This window comes from Cololabis saira, chromosome 19 (assembly GCF_033807715.1).
Source record: "Cololabis saira isolate AMF1-May2022 chromosome 19, fColSai1.1, whole genome shotgun sequence".
Lineage (NCBI taxonomy): Eukaryota > Metazoa > Chordata > Actinopteri > Beloniformes > Belonidae > Cololabis > Cololabis saira.
In genome coordinates, this window is record NC_084605.1 from 23,165,373 (window position 1) to 23,184,821 (window position 19,449).

The window sequence follows — 19,449 nt, forward strand, 5'->3', positions numbered from 1 at the left end:
GTAAGGGCAGTAGAATACAGCAGGTAAGTATTTAATTTAGGGGTACGCTTGAGTAAAAAGTAATGTTTTTATCCTGATTTAAAGGAGCTGACAGTTGGAGCAGACCTCAGGTCTGCAGGAAGTTTGTTCCACCGGTGAGGAGCAGAATAACTGAACGCTGCCTCACCTTGCTTGGTTCTGGTTCTTGGGACTTGTTCTTTTACAATAATGTTTTAATTTCCCCTTTGAAAAATGAACCCCAATTCCAAAGAGGCATTGTGTAAAATGTAAATAAACAGAATGCAATGTTTTCTCAAATCTCATAAACCTCTATTTGATTCACAACTGAACACAAAGAGACATACAAAAAGTTAAAAATGTAACACTTCATGACTTTTTTTGAATTTGATGTCAGAAACGTATTTAAAAAAACAACAAACTCGGGTCACTGGCAGCAAAAGACTGTGAAAGAGTTGCCTGTAGCAACGTGTTGCAGCTAATTAGGTTAATTGGCAACAGGTTAGTGAGGTGATGGAGTCATAAAGAGTTTTTTTTTAAAGGATAGTGTCTGTAAGAAGGGAAGATAATGATAATAATAATAATAATAATAATAATACATTTGATTTATAACGCACTTTACATTACTGAAAATCTCAAAGTGCTACAGTTTGATAATTAAAAGGAAACAGAAATAATAAAATCAAGATAAGAGATAAAAGGCATAAAAAGTCAAGACATGGCAGAAAAGAGAATAAAACAATTAAAAACAACAACTAGGGAAAAAAAACAACAGCATTGTTTAGTGATAAAATGCTTTGCTAAAAAGAAAGGTTTTTAGTCCTCTTCTAAAATAGTCCGTGGTTTGTGGTGCCCTTAGGTTGTCAGGGAGGGCGTTCCAAACATGGGCAGAGGTTCACAAATTTGGAAAATAAGTCTCTCTCAACTGTAAAACAATTAGACAAGTGTAAAATTACACAGCCTTGGAATTTAAAAAGTTAAAACCTACATTAGTAATATCATCAGAAGTCAGTCATGGATCAAAGTCAGGTCACCACATCCAGCAAACTTAAAAGCGACGGCTCCATCTGGGTCGTCACCACCAGCGCTCCTTTCAAAAGCCTGAACATCTGACGGAGTGGAGGTGCGCCGGAAACATTTGGCGTGCCGTGAAAAGAAAACAATTAATCACCTCTCACCTTTTAATATGGTTTTCAAATTCTTAATCCAAAATTTAATGATTCTGAATTTAACATCTCAAAACAGGAATCAATTGGCTATCCATCAACATGACAGTTCAATTACAATCATCTTACGTGGGGGAAAAAAACGTAATCACAGCACCAGTGGATGTTGTGTGGGCCAGATGTGGGCCAGATGTGTCCCAGATGGCAGAAGCTGGGCCTAACATGTCGTAGCATGGGCTACATGGACCAGCGGTGTCATGAGGAGTCTTGACCTGGGTTACAATAAGTGTTGTGAGGGCCAGGCGTGGGCCAAAGGAAACAATCTGGTTCATTTGACTGAGCTTTTCCCAGGTTTAAGAGAGACAAGGACCAATTTATAGTGCAAAAACAAAGCTGCATACCATCGCACTAATGACATTTAAATCTTTCCAATTCACAGCTTGCTGCTCGCACCGATTGAGACTTTGGATCTCTGGAGCAGATTGTGATACAAAGCTTGGGTTCTCTGCACAGTCACCGGTAGAAAACAAGCATCTATTCCCTCGGGCAAACATGTGTTACTCCGCTGCATCATAGTTTCATCATTTTCCGAGGCAAAGAGAGCCTGGAGTTAAAAATCATCTATAATCCAATTGACAGAAAATTGGGGGTGGAGGCACATGAAACACTGAGGCACATAATCCAGTTCAGCAGTTCTTCTTACCTCTATTGAGGTTTCCAGAGGCTTCAAAAAGTCTTTGTTGTAGTATATAGTTTTTAATAAGAGAATATTATTTTAGTAAATGTCTCTGATACCAGATAAAGCCATGGGCTCACCATCTCTCCCTCTTTTTTTACTCTAGAAGGCCTCACATGTAGTCAGAACCAGATCACCCGTCTGATGTAGTATTGTGGATGATAACCATCTTTCTTTGCCCCAATAGTGTCAGAACAGCTGGAAAACTTTCTTTTATTATTATTATTTATACAGTGATTCTTTTTTTCTTCTGGACAGACTTTCCCATTTTCAATGACACCCAGTGTTTGAGCATCGCTGGTGTCAGACTTGAATGTTAAAATACCGCCAGAAAGCAAGTGAGAAAAGGCCAAAGCGAAGCTGTGAAAGACGAGGGCTCTACTTCGTGTTTGTGTGATCCAGTTTGCAAGCTGTTGGTAAAGATCAAGCCCCATAAAAGTGAAAGACAGGCTGCGTGTGAGTAAATATGAGGAGAGATTTATTTACAGTCTGGAGTTTGTGAGTTTAGCAAACAGTGTGCAGATAGTGTTCATCAGGAGGCAATCATCATCACACCCGGTCTGTTTTCTTAGAAATCTGTCACATCATTTTACTTCCAGCAGCTTTTGAAAAAGATGAAACGCCTCCATTTTTGTGTGAAATTTTTAAGATTAAGGTGTAAAGTCGCCTATATGACCTAACCCCTGCAACAATTTGTTTGAAAACAAATAGTGGGCTTCTTACAAAACTGACATGTAACTAGAACGTCTTGCTTGTTGTGCCTTCACCAACAAAGTTGTTTGTAACCATTTGGAGTCATGAGTGAATTTACGGTCATAAATACAATCTCCAAAGGGAGTAGATGCCTAAATCGTCAAAGGGATATTTACATTTTTTTGAAAGAAGAATTGTCTGTCCTGGCATGGCATAGATCACTCTTCTCACTTGTTTCAAACTAACTGGCTCCAAATATCCCAAAGGTTTTGCTCTGTGTAACAAACTAACAGCGTTCCACAGCATGCAGTTCGCTGGAAAGATTGGGCCTCGAGGCTTGCTGTGGGTAGCCTTCGTATCGTCCTGGAAGAGCCGGCGGAGGAGGCTAGGGAGAGCGAAGTCTGGGCCTTGCTGCTCAGGTTGCTGCCTCTGCAACCCATCCTTGTGTTGTCTAACTATCCAGTGGTATGTAGATGCAGTTTCTTCTGTATCTGTTGCTACTGGCTCCTGGAAATCACAAATCCAGAGGCAACCACCCAACAAATTCTTTGGATTGGGAAGAAAGAGATTTGGGCTGGCGGGCCACGTGAATGGAGAGGGGGTCTTAGCTTATCAGAGAGAAACAATCAAAATACATTATACATTGTGGTGGAAAGTAGACAACATGGCAAACAGGTCTCCAACTCACTGGGGAACTGATTCACTGCACTGTTTCAATCATTTTACTTAACTGACTGAATATTTATGATGCAACTAAATCCACAACAACAAACACCATGTGACTGCTCAGTTATCAAGAACTGATTCATTAACAGGAATAAATCCCTACTGCAGGTGAGTGTTTTATTTTATTTCTTTTAATCACCAGTTCAGATATATGGTTTCTGAGCTTCACTTTGGTTCTGAATCGGTGGCCAACATTGAAAAACCTGCTAAATGTTTTCGTCTCAAACAGGTCTCACATTAATAAGCGTGTCACGTTCCTTGTTTGCACTGAAAGTTCTACGATAAATCACGCTGACATTTTCATTTACAAAAAGAATTCCCATACTAGATGAGTGTGATTGCTAGAGGTACGTGCAAGTAGAAGGGATTCAGCTCGGGAGATATTTAGCTACAGATTCAGGCGTCCAGATCAGTGGCTTCAATCAAAGGCAGTAAGACTTACTTCCTTCCTTCCGTAACACTTTTTTTCTTGAAGAAATTTCCATATATTTTCCATCCAAAGCACCTCTTAAAAATTAAAGTAACTTCCTGAATTGATGGTGAAAGATCGAGAGGGCCAAAGATAAGGATGTCCAGTTGGCTTTGAGGAATCCACCTAGACCAGGTGACGTCAATTACCTGGAAAACAGCACCATCTAGTGGCCGCCGTGAGTTACTGTAACACCTGCAGGAATTCTTTTCTTTTGTCATTCCAATTTCAAACATTTTTGCACACATTTTTACAATAAAAAAAATAAAATTTGTATTGTTTTTCAGTGAATTTCATTTAATCACGTTTGACTGCCATTTTAGTTATTTAAAATAAGCTTCTTCAGGATGAATGGTTAAAAGAAAACTGTTTTGCAGTAGATTTCCATCCATAACTTTAGTTTTAATTGTTTTCATGAGTGCTAGTTATTATTTATCTAAACGGAAGGCTGTTGTAGTTCACACAGAGAGCTACTAATTTATGAATGTTTTTCTTTCAAAACAAGAATTTAGCATCAACATTTTAATTTCAGTGTTTATGTTTATAAAATGATGTGCAAAGTCTCTGATAAAGGGAAACAAAAATAAAATACATTGATTACGTTGACATTTAAAAAAATATTTTGACGGTTTCTTTCTTGTAAAAAGCTCCCAAGTTCAGGCTGAGTTGAACTACTTTCCAACTACAGCCTCAGAACGTGCTAATTTGTCAGAACCATCAAAAGTGACACTTAAGGTAATGAAAGAATTAGAGGAACAACTAATAAAAAAGATCACTTTTAATCATGAAATATGACTCACAGACAGTTTTGAGTTTATATTCAACTTGATTGTAAGAAAAAAAACAAGCTGGCAGTCAAATAACGGGGATATGTGACCACGTTCAACCAAGAACATTTGTTTTTGTAACCCTGCTTCACCTCTGTTTGTCTTTAGGGGGGCTCTATAGAGAGTGAATATATAACAGAAGTGTTGTGGTAGGAATGTGTTTGTGTAAATGTGTAAATGGGCATCTTGAAGTACTGGTACTTAGTAAAAGGTTTAAAAGGCGTTGTAAAAGTGCAGACCACTAACCGACTCATGTCTGGCATTTTACTGGCTCGGGAGATTTTGAGGTTGGTTTCATAATAAGAGTGAAGACTGACAAATGTGACGGATGCATCACATCATCTCAGAAGAAAGCTGAGTGGGATGAGACGGATGAACACTGGAGGACGGGACATCCAGGGACTTTCAGAGTCAAGGCAAAGGTTTGAGGGAGAGCAGGATGATATCGGAGCGTTGAATCACGGGCAAAATGTGCTCTTCAGTGAAGACAGACGAGCACTTTATTAGTAACTGACATTCTGCATTAAAGCTTTCTAATCACATTGTTTGGGAGGATGTTTGTTATCAGGAAAGGTCTTATTATCGAGCCGCTTCTCGTGACCTCTGATGTGGTCGATCACGACGGAAACGTCCGTTTCTTGTAACAGTACAAGAAAAAAAAGGAGCTGAAACTGACTTGACATCATCTTTGATGACAGCGTCCTCTGAGGTGCTGCCACCGTGGCGTTAGTTCCTGTTGGCGCGTATGAGTGGGTGGGGCCAGTCCCTGGACTGGAAGTAGCTTCTGAGGCCTTCCAGGTCCACGGGAGGGAAGTACGGTCCGATCCGCTTCCTGAGCCACCACTTCCCCTCAGCGGCGCTGGCGCTGCCCGGCTTACTGAACTTGTATATGAAATGTTCTCCGCGGACCCACCTGGGAGGAAGAGACAAATAACACTCTTTGGACCCGTGAAGAAGATTTACTGAAACAGAGAAAGCTGAAGGGATTTAAAAAAAATACAGCACAGAAAGATTTACCTTTGCTAGAGTCAAAAAACTGTTACAAGCTGAAACCTGCACTTATGAGTACAAAAAAGGTACAACGATTAGTGATCAGATGTGTTTGGTCTTTAAAAACGGTGTAAAGGAGTTCAGCACCCTTCAGGTTCTGTTCAGATCCCAAAATAAATGAGCTGTTTTAATCAATGAGATGCTTTAATGTTGCACCACATTTCACATTTTTAGTACGTACTTGTCAATGTTCTGTAGTATTTTCTCAGAAGCGCGACGTCTACCAACAGCAGAATGTTTTATTCCCATTATTTGATCCATATATACTGAATATAAACATTAGAGTGCTTAACTCCTTTCTCGGGAGGCCTATTTTTACTATTTCCACTAAAACAGAAAATGACATGCCTAATTTAAAATGAGTATCTCTCATCAACTACATGATGTGTTTCAATATATTTGGTGTCAAAATAAAAAGTTAGCAGCTGTGAGATCATAGGAGAAGTGTAAAACTAAGTATACATATTATAGGTGTGTATGTCCGTCTGACAAAATATTAAACCTTTAAAGTGTACATGTCTTGGGATGCAGTGAAAACCTGAAAACAGTTCTAACATCTCATCATTTATTAAACCAAGATCGATCTTTCTTTTGTGTAAAAGTGCGATGTGATTCAGAGCAACACACTCAAATCGATTATCTAATCAATCAAAGAAACGATTGTATGTTTCCCCGTTGTAAAACTCGCTTGTTCAGCTTTTTGTACGTTTCTACCAGGGACAGAAAGACCGTGACGGAAATTTGTCTTGGAGTGGTCATCTTCACACTGATACAATCTGTGGAGTCTTAGTTTAAGATTTGGATGGGAAGCGCTAGAACATTATCATCTTGATGATGTTGAACTGTTGCCTGTGACATTCTGTCCGTGCTGTCGCTTATGTCACCTGTATTACCTGCCAACGCTGTATGTGACATCATCAGCTCAACTGTTGCCGAGTTACAGGCACAGCGGTGCCTCCACTATGATCACTGCAGACCTCCGTCAAGCCGCTCTCTGATTATGTCCCAGTTTGTCACCTCATGTTTACTTTGATTTTATGTATTATTGCTATGATTATTATTCATAAAATATCAATATTTTATAAGCAGTTTACACTGCAACAAATATAATTAAAGCTGCAAGCAGCGATGAACGGGCCCTCGCACTCACGGCCACCGCCCCCATAAGCATATCAGAAATGACACCACCCACGACTTCCTATGAAGTCGTGGGTGGTGTCATGGGACCGGTACAAACCATTCAAAAGTTATAGCAGAAAATCGGGACAACCAATCCGAAGAAGGGGCGGGGCTAATTTTCACCAATTATGGTCAATGACTCAATACCGAGTCCCATGACACCACCCACGACTCTTTATGTCAAACCTTTCAAAAGTTATGGCAGAGAAAAGTATTCTAGGGGGCGCTGTTGAGCCGTTAGGCCACGCCCATTAATGCAAACCATGAAATATCACATTTATCGCCAGGCCTGGCTTGCATGCAAAATTTGGTGACTTTTGGAGAACTATCAAATATGGACCAATCAGATGAAGGGGGGCGCGCTTTCTGGCGTCTAGCGTCGCCACAGTAACACTTTTGAAAGAGAAAAGTAATGCGCGTAGTCGCAAGATGAAGACGCACATTTTGATGTATAACACACCTGGGTGCACGTTACGGTTCGGGCCGTATTAATTGCCGAAAGAATGGCATAAATTGCACCAAAATTACACAATTAATTCAAAATGGCCGACTTCCTGTTCGGTTTTGGCCATGGCGCCAAGAGACTTTTCTTTAAGTTGCGACATGATACAGGTGTGTACCGATTTTCGTGCATGTACGTCAAACCGTATTGTGGGGCTTGAGGCACAAAGTTTTCCGGGGGGCGCTGTTGAGCCATTTTGCCACGCCCATTAATACAAACCATGAAATATCAAATTTATCGGGGGGGCGCTTTTTGGCGTCTAGTGTCGCCACGGTAACACTTTTGAAAGAGAAAAGTAATGCGCGTAGTCGCAGGATGGAGACGCACATTTTGATTTATAACACACCTGGGTGCACGTTACGGTTCGGGCCGTATTAATTCTCGAAGGAATGGCATATATTGCTCCAAAATTACGCGATTAATTCAGAATGTTCAAAATGGCCGACTTCCTGTTCGGTTTCCGCCATGGCGCCAAGAGACTTTTCTTTAAGTTGAGCCATTTTGCCACACCCATTAATGTAAACCATTAAATATCAAATTTTTCGCCGGGCCAGACTTGCATGCAAAATTTGGTGACTTTTTGGGCACGTTTAGGGGGGCAAAAAGGCCCTCCTTTCGTCAGAAGAAAGAAAGAAAAAAAAAAAAATTCCTACAGATACAATAGGGCCTTCGCACTGAAGGTGCTCGGGCCCTAATTATCCTTTTGATTAATATATGATTTAATTCAATTTAATTTTACGACAGCTGATACAATGAAACACTAAAGACCCAGACAGTTTATATTAACTATTACTTTCTTTCATGTACTATTTTTTTTAAATAATTATTTAAAATTCTAGTTATGGATTTTATTGTCACAGAGATGATGCACGTCTGCATACTTCAGCATTTGGAGCTAACTGCACACCTTCCACCAGACGGCGCTGTAGAGCAAAGAAAAAAGCCCCCACTCGCAGGATACCGAGCAGCGCATATAAACTGAGTGCGACTTACGCAATTGATGTCTAAGATCAATCGTAAAATTGACATTTTCAGAATACTTTTGGTGACGCCGGTGCTGATCGGCTCCAGGCTTGTTACCTGGGTGGGTCTCTGCCTTGGAAGGGATTGTGGTCCAGCAGTGAGAGGACTGCGGTGTCATTGGCCAGCAGACGTCCGGCGATGTGGATCACCCACTCACTCTGCTCGTAGGTCTGCATGAATATAAGCACAAGGTTTTAGAAACCAGCAGAAATGAGCCAAAAGAAGAAGAGAGGGGGACAGGAAGAAACAAGAAGCAAGCTGGGAAAAGTGCAGAAAGCATGAGAAAAAGAGAGGAAAAAGAATGACACAATAAAAACAAGGGAAATATCAGCCAGTTGTCAGGTCACCTGGTGGGGTTGTATGTTCATCTACTGGATCTACTGTATAAGATAGCATACTGAAGCTGTATTTAAATCACTCGTGCGCAAAAAGCTGCAGCTGTTAAGAAATAATAAAAACATCTCACCTGGAAGGCAGCGAACCACATGAGCCAGTCCAGCCGGTAGTGGTACGGAGATATGAGGCACGGTCGGCGGTGAAGGTCTCCTGGCTTACACAGGAACTGGTATTCCTCCCAGACTGCATCAGGGGCCTTGGGATCTGAGCTCAGAGTGCCCTGGAAAATCACCTCTGTACGCTCCTTCGTGATGCTGCTCAGAACAAGACAAGATTAGAAGATTCTAGTCGGGTCCATCTATCCGTCTGTCCATCTATCCATCTATGCTTTTGTGGGGTCAGCACACAGCACATCATTCTGGCTGGAGGACCACGACTCGACCCACGATGCCTTTACTCAGTAAGCGAGAATATAAAGATACAAGTCTATGTTTTTCAAACCTGAAGAAACATTATTATCCATCAAGTTTAAAGAGACAATTAAAACATTTTGATGAAACAAAAGGCAATAAACAGACAAAGGGAAGATTTGAACAAATTAGCTTTTTCCTCAAAAGTAAAGCTGTTGGTAAATAATTCATATTATATGAACACAATTATCATGAACCATCAGTGCATTTTAAAATGTTTCATTGGAATATAACTGAATTAACATAAGCTGCTTTTAATTGGATTTGTGTTGAATGTATTCGCTTTCTCTGTAGTCTTCTGAGATGAGTTTTGTGTGAATTGGGGGTTTAAAAATAAATTCAACTGGCTGAAATCCACTCAAAATAGAAGCTGAAGAGTCAGACTGCCGGATAGTTTCTCTCCAGTTAGAAATTCTCTTTACTGGTTTTTATTTTTTTTAAGGAAACCAGAGTTTCATGAGGTCATTTTCAAACAATGATTCGGATACGATTAAAAATTTGATTACTTTTCTTTGATAATTGCGGATCATTTTATATTTTTATGTTAAATCTGACGTAGATACACTCAGACCGACGTAACTAACGAACTCTTAACAGTCGGGTGACAAATCCCACCTTTACTGAGGATAATAGTCCGCTTTTACACATTTCGTCACATTAACTAAATGCATTGTGGGATCGTTTTAGTATTTTGTTCATTACAATGTTGTTGTTTTTTTTGCTCAATGAAGTGGTGTGACAAAACCCAAAAGGTAGACAGTACAACCCTCACTCAAAAAGAAAAGGCTTTATAAAGCTTTAACTAAAGCTGCAAGTGTGGATAACCCTGCAGAGAAAAGTGAGATCTTCTTTCACACAGAAGAATCCTGCTTGGTTAAAGCGTTTTGAAGAGTTTAAAACATCTTCACATTTAAAAAGTCAGGCAGCAGCAGCCATAATCACAGTCCCGACGCCGGATAAATGAGTATGAGGATGTGAGGAACACGATGCTCCACTAAAGATCAAAAGAAGAAGGACGAAGTGGCTTCTTTACGAGAAGTTGGACTGTACCTGCCGAAGGCCCCGTAGGTGTTGACGATGCGCAGCGGGTCGAAGGACGTGTTCATCACCTGCTTGGAGCTCAGCAGGTTCATCACCACCGGAACGCTGAGACAGCCAATCAGAATGCCCAGAGTAATGTTCACCACTCGACGAATCAACATCCCTAAAACCCACAAACACAAGGCATGAAACATCTGTTTCACACATTAATACATTCACATCAGAAAACACTGGACACAGTTTCCTTTTGGACCAAACAGAACCCAGGCTGCTGATACGCTCTCTTTTGTTTACGTTCTAAGAACAACAAAGAAAAGGGGAATTCTGTGAAATGAATGATGGCGAGTGGTTGAAGGGGAAACTGTGACATATTTCTGGGCGTCAGCTTCAACTTGCAGCTGTGCAGCACGTCGCCGTTACTGAGTGTGTCAACAAAGAGGCCCGGCTGGTTCGGTCACGAGATGGTAGTTTCTACAAATGTTGGCTGGGTCCACATTAGTCCTACCGGCCTGCTCATCTCAGACGTGCTACAGGCAACACAGGCTTTCTGGGCGTCTCCAAGTGATGAGAACATGCCCAAACTGCAGATGTTGGTGGTGGTATGCCGGCCTCGTTGTGAAGGACAAGACAGCTGTGCAGGGGGTCATAAAAGCGGCACAGAAGATCGTCGGCCGCCCCCTGCCCTCCCTAAATGACATTGCAGACTCTCAGGGGCTGAAAAGGGCAAAAAGGATTTTACAGGACCCATCTCACCCCGGGTACAGTCTTTTTGACCTGCTGCCCTCCGGCAGGAGGTACAGAGTCCTGAAGCAGCGGACAAATAGACTCAAAAACACCTACTATCCCTGGGCCATTAGACTGTTAAATAATACACAACATAGCATAACATAACAATACATAACAGAACAGGTGTATTTTCTGAATGATGTGGGAGTGATGTATGATTCACAGTTTGTTGCACTTTATCCATTCATTGTTTTTATTGCTTTTATACTGTGCATTTTATACTTATTTATTCCTCTTATTTTGATTGCTTCCTTTGCACTTTGGTGGGAACATCCTTCCTAACCAATCTCGTTGTAACTTGAGCACAATGACAATAAAGTCTATTCTATTCTATTCTATGAGGGAGATCCCTCAGAGGGGCCACTAGTGTTTCTGCTGCACAAATATTCCTTCTCCGTTCCCCGACCCTGGACCGGTACAGGTCCTGGATGGAGGATTATCTTTGCTGGAGACCTTACTCCCGTTACAGTCTCTGTACCGGTCCTGTTTGCTGGCCCATCCAGACCAGACCGTGAGGGAAGAGCCCAGCACAGACTGGACGATGGCAGAGTATAACGTGATCAGCAGCTCCGCAGGTTAAACTTTTACTGAGCCGTCACAGGAAGTACAGCCGCTGCTGCGCCGTCTTAGAGACAGCGTCTATGTGTGAGGTCCACCGCAGATCCTCGAAAATTGTGGATCCCAGAAACTTGAAAGTGTCCACAGTAGGGGTGGAGGTTTCCTCCTGGAGTCCACTGTCATCTCCACAGGCTGTCACCACTGGACCACCTGTTCTACCTCCTGCCTGTATGCAGACTCATCCCTGCTCTGGATCGGTCCAATGGCCTTGGTGTCATCTGACTCAGGAGTTTCACAGAAGGCTCCCCTGAGGGGCAATCATTGACTATGTTTACATGCAGTCAAAATTCGGGTTATTGCTAATATTCCAGTTACTGAAACATTCGTAATATTCCGTTTACATGCGTGAGCAAACAGGGTTATCCCTGTTTACATGGTGATTAATCATTTGGGATATCTCCATCAAACCAGCAACGCACGGAGAACATCATGACGCAATTACCGTCATTTCCGCTTCTTCTTCCTGTATCCAAATTCAAAACAAATCCTGCTTCGGGCAACTTTTCGCTCATCTTCTTGTAAATCTCGCTATCCCGGTACTTTCTACCGTCTACAAATGCCAAAATGTTCATATCCTTCATTACATTTATGAAGTGATTAGTCTCCTCCTCACTCTAAAAGTGTGACGGGGTCTTGCGTTTCTCCGTGTTTATAAGAACGTCCTGGACTCAAAAGACCAGGATTCCTTGTGAACAGAGCATGCGCAGAAAACAAATTCATGTTCCATTTGATCGGGATATCCCGTTTGGCGTTTACATGACCGAATATTCGGGTTTTAAAAGGAGTAACCCAGGGGTCACATTCAGGTTTTTAAAAACCCGAATATGAGCAAATTCGGGTTATTCAAAGGGGTTATTGGTGTTTACATGGCCGTGCAAAAGCGGGTTAGGGTTATTGACTGCATGTAAACGCAGTCACTGGTGTAGCGAGCTATTCAGCTATCAGAGTGCTAATTTCTTTTTATTCAGTTGTTCCCCCTCCATCATGACCAGACACTACTTTCTTTGCCACAAATGTTTCAGTTCAAGTAGACGGTGTGAGGAACCATGTTTTGATAAGATCAAATATAAACCTAATCAGACAAAGTGAAAGCTTCTATTATTTCATTACTGAGCAGGAAGTTGAGAGCCTGGATACCTCTGGAGGGTTCTGGCGTGCCTCCGGCTGCATGTTCGGTCTGTATCTCCAGCACGGCCTTCTTGGCTCCGGCCCCGCGAAACAGGAAGCCCAGCGATGCGTCATCGAAGCAGGCTAAACTCGGAACTATTGTGAGCCAGTTCAGGAAACTGAGGTTCCCGCTGATTATGAGGACCACCTACGGGCCAGAGGGCAAATCAGAGAGATAAAAACACAGCTGGAAAGAAGAGAAAACCCCAAAACCAGCAGCAGAATATGAAATTATGACTTTTGAACCAGACTAACTTAACATACACAAGCTCTTGAAGTTAACAGTGATGGACGATGCAGAAAAAAGCAGCAAAACATCCCGTTTTATTCGCCAGCATATACAAGTGATAGAATAAAACTGAGGTCTGATAATAATGTTAACAAGTAACTTGCAACATGCATGCCAAACACGCATCTCTGATTTCACATAGAAGTATAAATCATCCATTCCTCAGTGTTTGTTGTTATTTTGCCCTTTGTACCGAGGAACAGCGACTACCTGGAAAAGAATCTGGAATGTTCCGTTCGTCATGCGCATCCGCCGGCCCAGGAAGGTGAAGAACGGGGCGATGAGCTCGATGAAGTGGTTGGACAAGGTCTCGAAGCGGTGGAACCACCACGGAGAGCGATGCATGTAGTAGGACATGGGGTTGGGAACGGGCTGGGTCTGCAAAAGCAACGGTCAGAGAGGAGGGATCCTTCAATTCATGCAAAAAAAAAATCATCCCGAGTCTGCAGCAAACATTTCCTAAATCAGAGTTCCTCTGGTTCCCAGGATGGAGATTTTCTCAGCTTGATTTTATGTTGCCACACCCTGAGGGGAGGAAAAAAACCTGCAAATGTAAATAAAAATGAAATTTTATTTAAATGAAAGCAACCCCACTTTCATGCGGAAAATGCATATACAAACACTGTGTTTGAAAGATAAAACAGAACAAATATAGGTGAAGAAAAAAAAAAGAGGACTTGCATGCTAATCAATATAACTATGAACTTTATGGAGGAAAAGGATGAAGGAAAAAGTACATGATTGAACCTGCAGCTCATTTAACCAAACACCCCTGGAAATCCAAGATGCTGCACCCCGGCACCATCATGACCTGGATAAACAGCAGCAGCTGTTGTCCAACGCAAGGACTGGGCCTCCCGAGTGGAGACGGGACCAGATCTGCAGTTCCTCCGCAGGTCTAACAGGGAGCAGAAGAGGGGAATAACGAGGATTCACCTGACGCCACCGGCTTCCAGAGTGCGTGTTTACAAGAGTGTACGTTGACATCAAGGTCGTTGACCACTGAACTGGGTCAGGGAAACTAACCCAACAAAAAAATGATCGCTCATGAGACAATTAACCTTAAAAAATATATTTTGGTTTATTTTCAGACTTAATTTAAGATACAACAGCTTTTTTAGGGTCTGTGTAAAATCTTAAAGTGGAAAAAGAGTGGAAAACATAATAGGAACAGTATGTAAAGTGAATGATCTCTTGGTGATACCTAAAGAAAAGCTGTGACATCAACTGTTTCTATGAAAAAAAAAAAAAAAAAAAAAAAAAAAAAAAAAGCTGCATTTCAATGTAAAACTGGACTGACTGGACTGAGGGGACACGGCTGTTCATCATTCCACATTACTTTAAGTCTTTAAATCACCAGAAACACACTAGATTGGTGAAACACAGGTGCCTCGTCTACAGCTGGGATTAAAATCTGTCCTGAGTAATCCGATTACACGTGGACAACTACAAACACGCCAGTTAACGCCTGGCATTAACATTCGCCCCCATGCGTTTATGTCAGCACAAGTCTATAATGTATGTTTGGAAATCATTTCTTTAAATAATTCAATTTTCATGATGGGTAAGTCGATTGAACTGTTCATTTTCTAGATAATGAAACAATGATGAAGTGTAAGCAGAAATAGTGAGGTATTTAACAGTGAACCTGGTCCTGCACGTGGGCGGACCTTGTGAAGATGCATAATCAGGAATGTTGACAACTTTCCGTGGGTGGGTAGGTGTGTGTGTGTGGAAAGATACAGCCCCTTGACCATGAGCTGTAATCAATAAAGTTCTGCCAGATGTTATTCCAGTTGTGCAAGTAAAAAAAGAAGAATGCAATCTGTACGCAAAATATGTACAAGCATGCAACTGTAGCCAAACGTGTTGTAAAGATGATAAGGACACTTGTCAAAATGTATTCACATGACCATCAGACGAAGATGTATGATCATAACAATACTAACTAACTGTATCAAAGAATAATCGTAGGCTAATGAATCCCTGGTTGTGTTGTTGTGGCTTGTTGCATATTTTAATGACATTGTTGATGTATTGGGTCGTGTTGGTAAAAGAAGGGGGTCAAACGTGACCCAAAAAACCTCCCAATGCGTTATGGGTAATGGGATCTCAATGTTTCCATTACAGTGATTTCTAGCCGCTGTGCCGTGTTGCACTAATAGTACGGCACATAGGGAATTATCCAATTTCACTTGATTCGTCCAAAACAGAAATTAGTTTCTACAAATGACTTACATTTGTTGGTAGTGTGTTCCTAAAGTACAGTGACTAGCAGAGTAATAAATACTCTTCCATATCAGAGGGTGGCAGTAGGTATGAAAAAAATCATTGGTGAAAAAATTTAATTTTTGGGTGGTGGTGTGCTGCAGCATTTCTTTTCTTTTTTTTTTTATTCCATAAAATGTGCCGTGGCTCAAAAATATTTAAAAACCCTGTTCTAGGGTGTGTTTGCACAGCAATGGCTGTCCATTTGTGATTAATACCAGGTGTAAACAGGGTCTAAAGTGCCTATAAAAATGACCCAACTACTGCGGATGACGTTTTGCGATTCTTCAGCAAGATACTGTTCATAATATTTAGAAAAAATAAAGGTCTGATTACTTTGTAAAACGTACAATGATAATGTAGCCACAAAGAACCAGAGCCCTTAATGTTTACAATAAAAGGCCTAAGACTTTATCATCCTGACTGATAAACAATGCACACTACCTGACATAACTGTGACAAAGATTTCACTGTAAAACATTAAGAAACCAATTTAGACCCAAGTAAATGCTGACCTGCACACACAGAAATAACAAAAGGATTCAAATGTTGGCCTCCGAAGCGCTGTTAGCACACGTTAATGGACTGACTGATTGACTGAGGCTACAATTTCAGCTGCCAACATAGTCTGAAGCTGCATTGCATCGTGAGAAAAGTAGGTGCAACTAAATAGTCTTTAAGAGCTTTTTTTTCCAGTATTTTAAGAACTATACCTGCTTTTAATTTAGAGAGTGGGAAAGCTGGATTAAGTTATTACAAAAACTATTTGGTTGACTTAATTAAAGCATGAGATCAAGAATGATCATATTGTGTACAATAGAAGAGTCAGTCCATACCAGGACGCACCAAGTACACCAGTAACCATGAATAGGCAACACGCACCTCGTAGTGGTAGTCCATGCAGGTCAGGTCTCGCCAGCATTTGTCACCTCGGATTTTAATAAGACCCTGAAAGAAAACAAAGGAGGCATTTGCATTTGCATCATCTTCAACCTTCACAGTTCATCACTGGGATTGATTGACTTGTAGAACATGCAGCGACCAAGAGCTGTGGCTGAGTAACCCTCCCTCAAGACGTTAAAAACACTCAAGGGTCAGGAACTGTTTCTGGAGTATATCTTTTCCTACTTTTTCTAAAATACTTTTCAGAGACTGATATTTACCATCAATTAAAGGCGCTCACAAGATGCATTAATCACCTGTGGAAGTGACAGGGCTCTAAAAACACCTATTTTTGTGCGAGGAGCTCGCCCAGACATGCACAAATCAGGTTCAGACCGGTCCAGAATGACATCAATAAATTAACTGAACAAGTTTGAAATGTGGAGTTTTGGCTGGAGGTCAGCCGGCAGGAAGAAGGGCTGATGTGATGCCACCGTCCTCGGAGGGAAGGAGCATGGGGTTCCCAAAGGTTGTGAATATAAAAGTGGATAAATGATTGTACAAATTTCATTCTGCTCTTGAGCCGATTCGGGTTTATCTCCCGTTTTTTGGGAATAAACTCACATCTCAAGTTCTTTTTTTTTTACTTGAGGTCCCACAAAGGGGCAATATTCCCTATCCAATGTGTCCTTTCAATGGGGGACTGTATCAACGTTTTGATGCAATCTGTTGGTTTCCTTTGCAAAGCAATAATTAGTATTGTTGCTTTTAACATCAGCTGATAAATGACGGGTCACACACACCATCTTGTGACTGATGAAGACGAAAAGAATCCCCGAAACATGTAAGGTAATTAAAAAACCTAAAAATGTTTTTTTCGGACAAAAAGAATTAGAAAATTTAATTATTATTGTTATTTTATTGGCTTCATATCAATTGAAACAAGTTGCACTGTATTGTTGAAGTGCCTTGAAATTACATTTGTCATTATTTGGCACAATATAAACCAAGCTGAATTTAATTGAAATTCTCAAAACATTCTGGTGTTCCACATCCTAAAGACGGTTCGTCTTCTTCGCGGTCCGGAGTTAGCAGAAAGTCCCTAATGTCTCCTGCGGTGGCATTTATCTATTTATTTATTTGCTTAGTCTTCCTGCTGTATCTTTGGCTTGCTTTTCTATTCGGTAAGCACCCTGACAGCAGGCCCGAATGCCTCCGTCACACAGCTCTCTGGGGTTTTTCTCACTGAACACAAGTCGTGTTCTGGGACAAATTCAGGAATAACCCAGTGAGATCAATTACAACCTGGTGTAGAATCACAGCAATCTGTCCAGAGTGTGAACAGGCACTCAACATAACTGTAGTCTTGTTATTTTCCAACTATTTCCTACACTTTGACATAAAATACCCTTTAAAAATGGTAAATTTATCGGTCAGACTTTTATTACGAATACGTGCTAGAATATCAATCTGCTTGTCTGAAAGACCTGCAAACAAAGGTTCAAACTTGGCCCCCGGCAATGAAAAATTGATTTTAGAAATAACAGAGAGCATGCAATAGAGGAATGCTGAAAGATTCAGTGACTCAGTGCAGCCTTTGCTACACAAGAGTTACAAAAAGTGCTTTATGGTGCAAAAGCAAGAAATCACTGAAAGAAGACCAAACCGAATAAAACTAAATATGAAATAACTTCTATCTTAGTAAGTTTTCAGGGCTTTTATCTTGAAACATCCTGACCTTGAAAGTCTGTCTGGGTTTAAATGGTTATCAGTTCTGTTGTTTTCAGGACTCCGGATTAGAAATGTCAGCTTCTTTACCGTCTCATTAAATCCAATACCGACGCTAACACTTTAGAAAGACTGACATTGTGGTGATTTTCATGCTTTCATAGATGTTCTTGTGTCACAGATTTCTCCAGGGTCAAACTGGGAGAAGAAGTCGCTCTCTGCTTATTTTAACTGCAGTGACAAATCTTGTTTGGCTTCAACAGATAATAGCTAAATAGCTGTTCCTCGAGGACAAACGAGAATATGCGGGGGATTTGTGGTTTTACTTCTTCAATTTAACTTGCTGAGTGTATTTGGGTGGCTTATTGTGTAACAACTTAAAACAGCCGCTCCAAGAAATAACAGCACTATGACATTTACCCTACGAACTGATACTGGATGATGGAAGCTTAGACGCATTTGAGAGCGTTTCTCTCGTGTCATGAACCACAGAAGTTCGTTTTTCTTTCCATTAAACGACTGAGACTGTTTCAAACGGATATGCAGGAATCTCCTCTGAGTGTTTGTAAAGTGCTGTACTCACAGCTCCCAGCATGATGCGAACAATGAGCCATCTGAAGGTCCAGATGCAGATGAGGGAGGGGGGACAGCGGCGGGGGACCTGGGACAGAGTCCACACCGGACACCAGAAAATCGACAGAAATCCTGTCTCCAACAGCTGGCTCTCCCAACCTGCACAAATAATCATTAATATGGTGGGGTTTTTTTAAATCAACTAAAAGGTACTACAGGGCTTTAAAACCAAACTGGGGAAAATGCATCCTCACTCACCCCACTTTCAGTGGAAAATGTAATCCAATACTTGTCACAAATTTGAAATACAGTATGAGAGATGTTAGAATGGGCTGTCAGGAAATACTGTTGTGGGATGAAACTTCCCTCTTCATTAAATGTCATGTTTTGTATTCTCTCCCTGGGCAGTATTCAACTGTCCTCCCTCTTGTCTCCAGTTATTTCTGAACCAGAGGAGCCTCATCTAAAGTCTCAGATAACTTCCAGCTCGACTCAACTCCCAGCATCAAATCAGCTGAGGCCCATTAAATGTTCATATGCAGTTAAATTAAACTTACATGGAAAAGAGTAGAGTTTAAGTTAAATATAAATTATTCTGTGCATCAAATCCAATTAGAAATCCATCAAATAGAAATGTGTTTTTTTTTTTTTATATATTTTTTATCCCCGATTTTTTCCCCATTATATCACCCAGTGCTCCTACCTAACAGTCCTGGGCATTGCCATCCTCTACCAACCCCGGGAGGGCCCTGCACTGAGCTTAGGCCTCCTCCTTAACCTGAGGAGTGAGCAGGCTGCATGTTTTTACCAGACAGGGTGGGGCTTCTCTGGCCGGACGTAGCGCGTGGAAGGATCACGTTACTCCGGCCAGATCCTCCCCACCCCATCTGGTGCCCCGGCTGGCCAGAGGGGGCATGTATAGC

The 19,449-nt window shown here is 41.3% G+C and overlaps 1 protein-coding gene across 1 annotated transcript in view; it reads right to left on the reverse strand.

Annotated features, from left to right (window-relative positions):
- Window positions 1–4,547: 4,547 nt before the first annotated feature.
- The window catches only part of lmf1 (lipase maturation factor 1), a 17,889-nt gene continuing 2,987 nt past the window's right edge, over window positions 4,548–19,449 (reverse strand). Inside the window, exons 4-11 of the mRNA XM_061708368.1 lie at window positions 18,537–18,685; window positions 16,226–16,291; window positions 13,286–13,453; window positions 12,757–12,934; window positions 10,225–10,378; window positions 8,835–9,018; window positions 8,426–8,538; window positions 4,548–5,527 (exon numbers count right to left, since the gene is read on the reverse strand). Coding sequence (XP_061564352.1) covers window positions 5,341–5,527; window positions 8,426–8,538; window positions 8,835–9,018; window positions 10,225–10,378; window positions 12,757–12,934; window positions 13,286–13,453; window positions 16,226–16,291; window positions 18,537–18,685 — 1,199 coding nt within the window. The 3' untranslated portion in view covers window positions 4,548–5,340. The remainder of the gene's footprint in view (window positions 5,528–8,425; window positions 8,539–8,834; window positions 9,019–10,224; window positions 10,379–12,756; window positions 12,935–13,285; window positions 13,454–16,225; window positions 16,292–18,536; window positions 18,686–19,449) is intronic.